Genomic DNA, 12,805 nt, shown 5'->3' with positions numbered 1-12,805 from the left:
TGGTAGCGGTAAGGTTTAAGCACGCGGGGTGTTTGATGTGCGTGAAGTGTCTGAGTTTAGCGTGTTAGGACGCATGCAAGCCGCGTGGGTGTGCGTGTAAGTCCCGAGTGTGAGTGTGCAAGACGAGTGCGTGCCCGCGTGCCGAACCGACCCCTTCCTGACTCTTTCCCCCCCTACACTCTGATCTTATTTGATCGGGTCGCGCTCCCGCCTCGCCGGCCCGGCCCGAGATGAGAAGCTCTCCTCCCGCGAAGCCCCGGCCCACCCGGGCCAAGGCGCTGTGCGGCGAGGCCCATGCGAACAGGCGGCGGCCGCTCCCGGGCTTCCCGAGCCGACCCTTCCGGGGGTCGGCCCGGCCGGGCGCTCAGAAGTGATGAGTTGATCAGATAGACGAGGCGGGGCTAGCCCCTGCCCTTGAGTATCGAGGCGATTCTGATCTGAGCGAGCCCCCCCGCCAATCCCCCTGCTGTCAGGCGCCGGCAGCCCTCTCCGAGCACTTCCTGCTGTCGGGAGCCCTTGAGCGTCTGTGGGGCCCTCCTAAGGAGGGCCTCCGCGCCTCCTGTCCCGGCTTCTAGCCAGCTCCGCCAATGAGGATTCCTATAGTGGCGACTGTTCTGTGCCCAATAGTAATACATCCACATAATTTAATTGGTCGTAGAAGTGCTTGATGCAGTTGGAGCACTAGCATTGGCAATTGGTTATTTAATCCTAAACAAGTCCCCCATTTCCTCTGGGGGCTTCCATTTCCTCGCGGTAAAATGAAGGGTCTGGTCTAAATTTCGACCGTGAGATTTCTTAAGAGCCTTGGTTTTTGGACAGGTGCTTTTATGATAGCCTTCAGTAACAATGAACTGATGATCAAAAAGCCATTTCTTGTCCATTATAGTGTGCCAGGTACGGGGGATACAAGACAAATAGGAAAGTATCAGATGGGAAGCTTAGATTATATGGAGGAAACAAATAAACTTGTGTCATGTGTATATATACATATAATATACAGTCTACAAATCATGTGCATATATTCTGATATATATATATGTATATGAAGGAAGGAAGAAGGTGAGACACTAGCAGCTAAGAGATTAAAGTTTATTAATTCGAAAAAGGTAGTGTAGAACCAGAATTTGAAGGACTTTTGTCAAGTCAGCAAGCATTTATTTTGGATTTACTCGTACCACATAAGCAGCATTCTTCCTGCTTTCAAGTACCTCTTTTTCTGATGGGAATAATAATATGTAAATGCTTAAAAACAGAGTAGTGAAAGGAAATCTTAGAAGGTTCTGTGGAGAGCTGGTAAACGGAAAAGCTTAAAGTGGAATTTAAATTGAGTCTTGAAAGCTAAAAGTGAACATTCTGAACATGGGAAAAAGTCAGTGCAAATGCATGAGCGAGGGAAATGTGACTGTTCTTGTTTTTAAATTTAACAAATACACACAAAAAAATTGCTATATACATAGCAGAACTTAAGAGGGGATTAAATACAAAGCAATATGTTTCCATTTCAAGAAAACATATATAATAAATACTACATATTGTTTTCAAAGCTGCCCACTTTGCTTCCTTGTAAGTTTTCTTTTGTTCTCTGCTATGGACTTCCTCCTCCCTCTCCCCCCATTCTTCCCTTCCCCATCCCAGGCAGATACAATTAGGATTCTATTTACATATATGTATATAGTTTAATATATTAAATATAGAAGATATAATTTATATATTTATGTAAAGCTACACATGTATATGTAAATAAATCTATAATACACATGCATATATATATATGTATATGTATACATACATGCATATGCAAATATACACATATATATAAGACTATACTATGCTTAATTTCAGTTACCTATTTCTTTGCAGATGGGTAGCATCTTCTAAGTCCAAGTTTTTCCATATTTTTCTAAATCAACCATCTCATTTCTTAGACTACAGTAGTATTTCCAACCCAATCACATTCTATTGGAGAGATTATCTATGGAAGTTTTTTCTTCCATTTTTCTGCATTCCTTCTATTGGCTGCATAGGTTTTATACAAGAAAATTTTAATTTAGAATAAAATCCATTTTATATTTCAACAATGTTCTTACCTTATAAGATGATAAGATACTACTAAATCTACTTTTTTAATGTTTCCTTCATATCTCCCCCCTCCTGTTTCTTTGAAGTTCCTGACTTTTTAGTCTTCTAAATGAACTTTAAAGTTTTTTCTAACTTAGATAATTTTTTTAGTAATTTAATTGAGATGGCATTATGTAAACAGGTAAAATATTATATTGGTTTTACTTACTTATGAACAATTACTACAATTATTTAGTTCCAACTTTATTTGTATAAAAAGTGTTTTATATTTATATTTGTATAGTTCCTGTGTCTATTTTAATTGGTATACTCTTAGGTATTTTATACTGTCTAGTTATTTTAAATGATCTAAAATATAACTGCTTTACCAGGAATTTGCAGTCTAATGGAATGTAAAGTACACAAATAAATGAAGGGGAGAGGAAGTTGCAAAGGAATAATGCAGGCAAGGTCCATAGAGGAATTTTAGAGAAAGATGGCTTTCATTGAGGAGCAAGACTTCACAGAATAGTAGCATCTCATTTGGCTCTAGAAAAATAAGTCTCAGTGTGAAGCTCTAAGGAGGAGGTAGTAAATAAAGACATAGAGATGGGGAAGGACAAAATATGAATAAGGGCCGAAAAAGAGAGATTAGTTTAATTGGCTTAACACGAGGAGTTAAGAGGAACAATATTGAAATAAGTTTAAAGTAGATTATGGAAAACCTCAAATATCAGAGTTAGAAATTCGTTTTATTAGAGAGGCAGTGAAGAGCCAATAAAGGTTTCTAAAGCAAAGGACTGGCATAATAAGGCATAATGAAGATTATTCAGGGAATTAAGGAGGAGACATTGGAGGCAGGAAATCCAAATTGGAAACTGTTATAAGCGAGAGAATATAAATGTTTGAATTAGATAACTTCAGTGGAAATGGAAAATTAGGTATGAAAGAAATTTTCACCGATAGAAATGATCCAATTTGACCTTGGAGAATAAGGATAGAGATGGATCAATAGTGGCTCTAGGGTTTTATACCTAGGTGACTAACAGAAATCAGCTAGAGTTTGGGTGTGAAGGATGAGATTACAAATTCAGTTTTAGATATGTTCAAGTTCGGTTGCCTAGACAGATGACCAGTAGTCCAGCTGGAAAAGCATCACTGATGGAAAGAAGTTGGGTGGGTAGATGGGAATTGGTGATGGTTGTTATGGGCCAGAACTTGAAACAAAGTGCTAAGTCAGTGGAATTGATAGAGACAATAGTTATCTACTTTAGCATGGTTCAGTATGATTGATCTGATCTTACAAGGAGATGTTATGTGCCAGAACTTGAAACAAGGTACTAAGTGGAATTGAGACAATGGTTAAATCTAGTTTAGCATTGATTTAATCCTACAACAAATAATGGTTTCCTAGTGATATAATGATTGGTATATACTCAGTGTATAGCATATAAACTAGAAGCTCTCAGGGCCAGAAAGGACAAGCACACTAGAAGCTTTGTGTCTAGGAGACTGAGACAGATTCATTCCATCTTTCACCTTTGTTGTGGCTGGAAGCTGAAGCACAAACCTTTGGAAGTCGGGGAGATTCAGAAGCCAGAGAAGGCAGGCGGAAGCAGCAGCTCTTGGAACCAAGGAGAGAGACAGTCCTCCAGAAAAACTAGCTGAGCCCCATGTAAAGGAGACAAGACTTTGAAGGAGACAATAAAGGATTTGGACTTTAATCCCTGACTGCACTTGTGATTACTGAACTGAAACAAAGGCTGAGCCCAGAGACCCCAAGGAAACCTCAACAAGAGATTACATTTTAGAGAAGAATATTATAGATGGTAACGGTAATGATAAAAGATTTAGGGATCACGTGAATACAGGTGGTAAACATGAACTCCTGGAAATGGTGTTCTTCAATGAAAGAGGATGGAAATAGCATCTAAGCTAAACCTTAAGAAACACCAATACTTAAATGATTTTCAAACTGAACCACCATGGGTTCACAATAACAATACCCAATCTTGCTCCATTTCCATTTCCATCTGTCCCTTTGAACTCTTCTTTCACTTTATCTGTTTTCTGCCTTTCAATTTCACACTTTCACTCTTTGTCTTTACATAGTTTGTCCTAACCATTAAGTCAAATTCCTTACCATTTCTGAGCCAGAAACACAGACATAATATAAATTCAGTTTCCCTGTGGTTACTGTCTTGGTAAAAAAAAAAAAGCCAACTGCCAGGATGAAATTGCTAGCTGCTCTGATGTCCAGAAACCAAAACTTTCCTAGTTCTGGATTTTACAGTAAATCGAATCTCTTTGCTGTTTGAATGTTCTGATTAGATTAGACCACTAACTCAACAGCTCAGGAACTATCCTTTCCTCACTGGATCCCCAAGTAATTGATACAACTGAATGACAAAAGGATGAGCTGATTTAATTTTCTATGCCTTATACTGAGCTGTGTCTATTCATTCGCCAGTCTCTTATTATGTAAGTATACTACACCACAGATTCCCTTCTCTGATTCATTAATGGTAGTCGACTAGGTTTTCTTTCAATTATTCGAATAGCAAAATGATACAAGAGATGTCTGTACAAACACTGGATAATGTTATATATTTAAGAATGTTGCTTCTTTACAAGTTATTAGTCTTAGGATTTCATATTACATAGACCACATGCAAGGGAAACTTTTTTTTAAATTTAATTTAATTTTATAATAACTTTATATTGACAGAATCCATGCCAGGGTAATGTTTTTTACAACATTATCCCTTGCACTCGCTTCTGTTCGGATTTTTCCCCTCCCTCCCTCCACCTCCTCCCCCAGATGGCAAGCAGTCCTATAGATGTTAAATATGTTGCAGTATATCCTAGATACAATATATGTGTGCAGAACCGAGCAGTTCTCTTGTTGCACAGGGAGAATTGCATTCAGAAGGTAAAAACAACTCGGAAAGAAAAACAAAAATGCAAATAGTTCACATTCATTTCCCAGTGTTTTCTCTTTGGGTGTAGCTGCTTCTGTCCATCATTTATCAATTGAAATGGAGTCTTTGTCAAAGAAATCCACTTCCATCAGAATACATCCTCATACAATATCATTGTCGAAGTGTAAAATGATCTCCTGGTTCTGCTCATATCACTTAGCATCAGTTCATGTAAATTTCTCCAAGCCTCTCTGTATTCATTCTGCTGGTCATTTCTTACAGAACAATAATATTCCGTAACATTCATATACCACAATTTACCCAGCCATTCTCCAATTGATGGGCATCCACTCAATTTCCAGTTTCTAGCCACTACAAACAGGGCTGCCATAAACATTTTAGCACATACAGGTCCCTAAGGGAAACGTTTCTTTAAGGAAATTGTGGTAAGAGAAAGTAAAGACGCAGAGCCCAGAATCTTGGACTTGAAATCCTAATTGGAAGACTAAGAATTGTACAAAGAATGCATCCTCAGGCCTCTAAAGAAAACACCAGTAACACATATAAGGGGAAAATATTGCATATTCCTGGAGCTTATGTTTGAGAATCAAGAGATTGGGTGTCTAGAGGCACAAAAGAACTAACAAACTGCTTCTTGTTTAGTCATTTCTGACTTCATGATCCCATTTGGAGTGCTCTTGGCAAAGATCCTGGGAATTTTTGCCATTTTTTCCTCTAGTTCATTTTACAGAAGAGAAAAAAAAACCAAGGCAAAGAGGGTTAAGTGATTTATTCAAGGTCACACAGTAAGTGTCTGAGGCTTGATTTGAACCCAGGAAGGTGAGGCTTCCTGACTTCAGGCCCAGTACTCCATCCACTGTGCCACTTAACCTGCTCCTAAGTTACAAATTGCTCCTACCCAAACCCTTATTTTTCCATTTGAAATCCATGAATTTTAAAAAATCTTTTCATCTTTTTCAATACTCAGTTTGTTTGTTTTTGACTCTGGGGAAAGTTCTCTACATTTTGCAAGTATTCTGATGGTAAGCTTCCTCCCTGTCCCTGAGAAACACCATATACCTTCAAAAGTTTCATTTAATTATAAATTTATTTAATGGATGTGAGAAAGGGTTGCTTAAGTTATTCATGTGGGCAATAGTAAGACTAGGTAGAGAAGAAGCCACCATCGTTCTTGCGAGAGTAGCCGCCATTGGTGGCTGCAGTGTGAGGGGCCACTGTGGAGAAAAGAAATACAAGAGTTAGGAAGCTGTCATGTTCCCTGGCACCCCAGAGATCTCAATGCATTGCTGAAGTAGACTCCTACTTCATGATTCAATAAAGGTATAGCAGTGGTTTGCAGAAGAACAAAAACTTGCCCTTGCTATGAAAATAGTGCCTGCTGGCTTCTTCAGTTCTCATACATTGCCCATTGCTGCTGAGAACTGATTTTAAGGTTAATTATCTGTGTAGCCATTTGCACTAGATTAAGCCACCCATATGCTGATTTTCCCCAGAAGGTGGCACCCCCCAGCCACTACCTAACTTCCTAAATGTCTCCACTGATTTTAAGAGGGAAAGCATATGGCTTGTGTGCCTTTTAAAAAGACAAACATCCTCCATTCCCACTCTCCAGGTAGCCAGCCTCACCTATGGTCCCTTGGACACTGTGGATTGACTCCTTTTTGGGACTGACCCAGTGTCTCATCATTGCTCGCGTAGTGATGGGAGGTAGGGGACAAGGAGGCAGAATCTCATCTGGGTACTGTAGTTTGACGACTCTGGAACAAACCAGGGAAAGAAACCAGATAATAGTCAAATACAGCAGAATTCCAAAGCAGACCTATAAGAAAAGCTTCCCAGAAAGTCAGGGTTCATGTGGATTTTTTTTTTTTAAACTTCAAAGTCACCTTAAATTGTGATTAAAAATCATATTTATATAGCACCTTAATGGTTATGAATCATTTATGCATACATATTCTCTCCTATCAAATAATGCAAGGATTTTTATCCTGCCCAGATGAGGAATGTGAGGAACTAAGAAGTAGGGTAGAATAGTGGAAAGAGCAGTGACTTTGGAGTCAGAAAACCTGGTTTTCAATGCTATCAAAGACACTACCAATTGAGATCGTGGACAATAATCTACCTTCTCAAGGCCCTGATTTTCCCAGGTATAAAATGAGTGCATGGGATTCATTGATCTCTCAGTTCCTTTCCCTCTCCAAATCTATGAACCTTTGACTTGCTTGGGTTCCTATAACAAGTGGCCTAGAAAGCGAGTTATGATGGATAAAGCAGAATTTAGGAGTTAAGAAGACCAGGATTCAAATCCTGTGGATCTAGATCTTAATTTTTTTTTTTTTTAGTGGAAAAACTAAAAAGAGTCTTAATGTGGTAGAATGAACCTTTGGCCTTGGTGTGAGGAGACCTGAATTCATATTCTAGTTCTGACAGAATTAATACCTCCACATTTCCCTCTGCTTTTAAGATCTCTTTGAAGCAGTATCTAAGCTACTCAGACTCTTATTATGAGTGTTGGACAGTTTCAATTCTGTTTCTGTATCTTCAGTTCCTAGTCCTTATATAGTAATTCTAAAAAAGTGTGTGTTTAAATTGCAGATTAAACATTTTTAAAAATAATTTTTCCCATTGACTTTAGGTTAGTTGCTTAAAATCTCAGTCTCAGTTCCCTTTTAAAATGGTAATAATACTACATGTACTACCTTTTAGAGGGTGGTTGTTAAGAGAACAGTGCTTTAAAATGTAAAAGGTCTGTATAAAAAAGATTATCATTATTCAAATTAGGTCAATTCAAAACTAGAAAAAAATTATTTCTAATCCTCTGAATATTGAGCTTATGTGTCCCAACTGATGCAGATAAACTGGAAATTGGAATTGATTCAAAGAGTATTTTTGTTGAGCAGCTGGATTGGACTGGTATGTAGGGATATCTAGCAACAGAGGGTACAGAAGAATTTCTATTTAGATAATGACTGAAAACATGAAAAGTTGTTTTATCAGATATGTATGTAGACACATATATGTACACAAAGATGCAAAATGTGTATATATACAAATAAGAATATTAATTTTTTTAAGCTAACAATTTACTTTTTGTGATCCTATTGCAGAAACAATGTGACCTAGTGAATAGGAATATAGACTTCAGAGTCAAAATGTTCAAGGTTCAAATTCTCTTTATGATATTTAATATGATCCTGGTGATTTGGGCTTTAGGTAACTTCTCTAGAATTTATCAAACTCTTAAGGTACTGACTGCTTTAATCCACTTACCCATGAGTATCATTGACAGTCTCCTGATGGACTAACACCTGTGCCTTGTCCTGAAACAATCCAGTATGGTGATTGTACAAGGATGTTATTCGGAAATCCAAGTCATCCAAAGGGATCTGGAGTAGAAGTCAGCAGGATAGTCATTTATAGGCCTTTTGCTCTTGCCAAGCTCTGTTCCTCCCCCTACCCCAAAGAACTTAGTAGAGATTTTGCTTGGTTTGAGATCCAGCAGCAAGTCCTTATACAGAGTGTCCTAAAAGTTTCAGTGCTGTCTAAAGCTTTAATCGCTTAAAAGCTCTTGCACTGAGGTCTGTTTAAAACTGCACTAAGACTTTTGGGACATCCTGAATTAGGGGCACTTCTTGCTTGACACAGTAATCCCTTGTGTATTACCAAGTTTGATTTTCTAATTTAAATGAGCCTAATCCCTATTTTCCTTTCTAATAATCTTAGAAGTCAATTTTATAATTGATTTGTATTATGTGAGATCAATATTAATTCATCCCATAGTTAGCATCCTCTTGCATTTCAGGCAGTGGAAAATGGGGAGCCCCACAGAGAATGACTTGTTCAAAGTGAAAGTGAAACAGAGCCAGACCAGAATTTACTCTTGGAGATTCTTTTTCCAGAGACCTGAGAATGGGATAGGGGTGGGACAGGGAAGTCTGGATAACTTTTTTGGTAGATTTTTAAATTATGGATACAAGGATACAAGATTTTGAAATTATGGATACAAGGACTGTATTTCTTTAAAAATTGCTCTAAACTGTTTCAAGTCGGAAAAAATAAAATGGATTCTTAGTTCTCAGTACCTCTGGGTCATAGAAATATACATCCCTCCTGATACTGGCAATAGTGGTAGTTGAATGGAGTCGGTTCCATGGATCCTGCTGCTGGACAATATGGCTTGGGCTGGTGTAGGGGGCTTTCTGCAAGACACAAATCACAGCCATCAGAGAGTCATGTCCTGGTGGTTTTTACAAAAACTCTCCACTTGTTCCTCTGTTATCAAGAAACAGCAACTCTAAAGTTAGATAAAGGATGACAGTTGTCACTAGAATTGTGACCTATGAATGTTTCAAGTCTTGATAACCAGCAGAATGATGTTATAATTCAATGAAATAGGGAAATTTAGAGGAGATACTTATTTGGCAGTAAGGTGAGTTTTAAGTTAGAGATGTTGAGCTTCCTCAAAGAGAGGAAAATTGAAGAAAAGCAAAGATAGGAAGGAATAAATTCATACAGAAACTGGATAATTTGTCACAGAGGCAAAGGAAGGAGAAATTTTAAATGATAGAGCTGGTTAACCAGAGTGATGAAATAGAGATGACAAGGATAATAAAAATAATGAGATATAAAAGGAAAAAAAACTTATGGAAACAGCAAAACATAATTAGTACTCTAACTACAGGCAAAAACACCATTATCTTATTGAAGCTAATATGATCACATTAAAATAAAATTAAGTATACCATATGGTCATGCAGTTATGTCGATGCCAGTCCTTTACCTCTCTAGAACAAAAGTTTCTGATTGTGAGCTGTGTTCTCTACAAATATTAGTAGACAGAGAATAAAGGGTTTTTTTTTTTTTGGCTTTAAATAGCAATTACTCTAATTTCTCTTATACTTCCCACTTCAAGATGCCAAATCGCATTAAAAAAACTATTTAAATTCCCCAATAGTACCTTGCACATAGTTGGTTCTTACTTGCAATTCAAATTGGCTACTCTATTTGAAACATTGTTCTAGGATTGAGAATGCCAAGACAGACACTGTTCTCAAGTGTCTTAGGATCTGATGGAGAAGGGAAAAAGAAGCACACAAATATTTAACATACCAGGGTTCATGAGAAAAAGCCAAAGAAAAATCTTTGCAAAGCCTTATGAACAATTAAGAACCTTGACAAATATTTGTTGTTGCTATAACATTTTAAAAACCCAAGAGTTTGGAAGGGTTAAAAGGTGGTATTGAAAACACACGTATGGCTTTTTTACCCTATTTTGGAGCGCTACTTTTCAAGGGATACCACTATTCACTCTGAATACGGAGCTAGGAAAGCCTTAGGGAAACAGAGCTAGTTTAAAGTTCATTACTTTAAAGTGAATCTTGCTCACTTTGGGATACCTCGAAGACCTATTGTTACCAGGATCGCATTTCCAGGACACCCTATAAACTCATGGATCTCCAAAGACAAAGACCTTGATAATTTCTTCCCAGAATAACCGTGGGGAACATTTATTTATAAATAAGCTTCCTGGAAAGCTTGGCCCAGCAGGTGGAGGAATTTATGGCTTTCCTGGGGTGATACACCTGTTCAATTGTCTGAGCAAGAGCCCTACTCTTGTCTTCGCATTCGAAATCTTGTGTTCTTTCGCTCACAAGTCTCTCTGCACTCGCCCAGACTCCTGGAGATATACCTGGCAGTCCCTTTTGCCCACGTAGGTTTCTTCATTCTCGAACTTAGGGCTTTGAATGGGGTCTCGAGTAGGAGGCATAGTGAGAAGCGAACTCCGCCCAGAAGCTCAGGACCAGCCACACGGCGTGTGGAGATCTCGGTGCCTCTTGTTTGGAATCCCAGGAGCAGGTTGCTAGGCGACGCCCCGCCTCCTCTATGACTACGGACGCCCCTAGCGATGGGATTCGAACTCATCTAAGTGAGACCAGGTAGAGCGCAGGAATGGTCTTACAAGTTGGCAGGTGGGTTAAGTTATGTTATTTAGTCGTCTTTCAGTCGTGATCAACTCTTCGTGACCCTATTTGGGATTTTCTTGGCGACGACACTGGAGTGGTTTGCCGTTTCATTCTCTAGCTAATTTTACAGGCGAGGAAACTAAGGCAAACAGGGTTAAGTAATTTGGAGGATCACAGCTAATAAGTGTCTGGGGTAAAGTTTGAACTCAGATCTTCCTAATTCTAGGCGGGACGCTTTATTCATGTTGCTAGGTTGGGGAACAATGTTGCAAAGGTAACCCACAGTTTCCAGGAGTCTCCGAGAGAACTTACATGAAGAAAGACAATACACGTCTTGAAATTTCTGATTTAGGAAAAAAGTCATGAAAGATAGTGTGGAAAATTACTTTCCCCATGTGGTAGGAAAATGATATTTCTGCCCTTGGCAAAACTGTTGGGGAATTCGACATTATTATTTGTGTTTCTTTAGCGTTGTGAGATTAGCAAAGCACTTTCCTCAACAGTACTGGATGTGGCTCATCCACTTATTTTTATCCCCAAATGGTCCTGGGGTACTAATACTCAGACAGGTTAAATGACTTGCTTAGGGCTAGATAGTGAACATCCAAGCCACAGTTCAGATGAATAAATGAATAAAACATTCGAAACTCAGTCTCTGCCCTCAAGGAACTAACATTCTCACAGAGAAGGCAACATATATGAAAGGTTTCTTAAGAGTTTATCAGCAAAGCAGATAATAATGTCCCTTTTAAAATATAATTTCCACTGATAAAATCATAGGTTTCTAATTTTGAATCATTGCCAGAGACTTTGGAGACAAGAATTTTTTTTTCTTATAGCACCCACATAAGGGTCGTGTGGCAGGTTGATGGCTCTAGGCACTGAGCTGGCAACATTGACCATTCCCAAGTATTGAATTCAGAGACCTGGGCTGTCTCCATCAAAATCGGAGAGAAAATAGTGGTCTAGGTGCTTGTGGTGGTTTGACCAGCCTGGCACATGCTGCCTCCTGTCTCTCCCCCAAGGTCTCTTGATTGCCACCCTAAGTGCAGACAGAGGTGTTTATTCGCACTGGAAAAGTGTCCTGTATTTTGTCAGTAGAGGAGTCACTGGAACTGGACCTGTGATTTCACAAATGGGATAATTATGTAAACCATATATAAATGTTACTTATTATTGGGATGGGAAACTACTAAGACTGATCAGCACAGCTGTAAATCCTAGTCGTAGAGCTGTCTGGAGCAGGAGAGACAGACACAAAGCCATATGTGTCACAGACTAGATTTCAGTCCTGGTCTTCTTGACGCCAAGGTCGGCTCTCCATCCACTACACCATTTACTTCTTTTTTTCTCTTCCTTAGCAAATACAACTCTGGTAGACCAGATAAGACAAGTCTGATTTAGCATTAGTTAACAGGTATACTTTCTAATAAATGGGAGAGTGTCTTTGGAGTGAAGGAAAGCAGACTTTGAGAAGCATTCCCTAAAATAGAGAAATACTTTACGCAGGGAGCCGCATTTAAACACCTCCCCCCCCAAAAACAAAACAAAAAAAAAAAAAAACTGATGCACTTGGACCATGAACCAGTAGAATTTTTTTAATGCCTCAAGCTCCATTTACACGCGCAGTTTCCTTGTCTGTTAAGCCGTTTGCAGCCCTTTAGCGCGCGTCCTCCCACGCGGCTCGCTTGCCTGGGTGGTAGCTTCGGCGGCTGCTGCTGCCATGGCGACAGGCAGGTGAGCGGCAAAGGCACTGCGCGTGGTCCCTTCCCCACTCGCGCGGAAGGGAGGAGGAGGCGGTTGCCAAGGCGACGGCAGTAGAAGGAGGAGAAGGGGAAGGTG

The 12,805-nt window shown here is 39.2% G+C and overlaps 1 protein-coding gene and 1 non-coding gene across 2 annotated transcripts; one reads left to right on the top strand and one right to left on the bottom strand.

The window, feature by feature from the left end:
- On the top strand, positions 1-441 carry LOC127563687 (small Cajal body-specific RNA 2). The gene has a single exon (XR_007954123.1). It is a non-coding gene; the product is annotated as a small Cajal body-specific RNA 2 (non-coding RNA).
- Positions 442-6,068: 5,627 nt separating this feature from the next.
- Positions 6,069-10,852, bottom strand: CFAP276 (cilia and flagella associated protein 276). The gene is made up of 5 exons (XM_051993163.1): positions 10,690-10,852; positions 9,083-9,199; positions 8,271-8,386; positions 6,627-6,757; positions 6,069-6,214 (listed from the first exon to the last, which is right to left on the bottom strand). The coding sequence occupies exons 1-5, from the start codon at positions 10,765-10,767 to the stop codon at positions 6,144-6,146; spliced, it is 513 nt and encodes a 170-aa protein (XP_051849123.1). The 5' UTR covers positions 10,768-10,852; the 3' UTR covers positions 6,069-6,143.
- Between the last annotated feature and the right edge of the window lie 1,953 nt (positions 10,853-12,805).

This window comes from Antechinus flavipes, chromosome 4 (genome assembly GCF_016432865.1).
Source record: "Antechinus flavipes isolate AdamAnt ecotype Samford, QLD, Australia chromosome 4, AdamAnt_v2, whole genome shotgun sequence".
NCBI lineage: Eukaryota > Metazoa > Chordata > Mammalia > Dasyuromorphia > Dasyuridae > Antechinus > Antechinus flavipes.
Note: the sequence above shows the minus strand (reverse complement) of the source record. Positions and strands in the feature narration are given on the sequence as shown.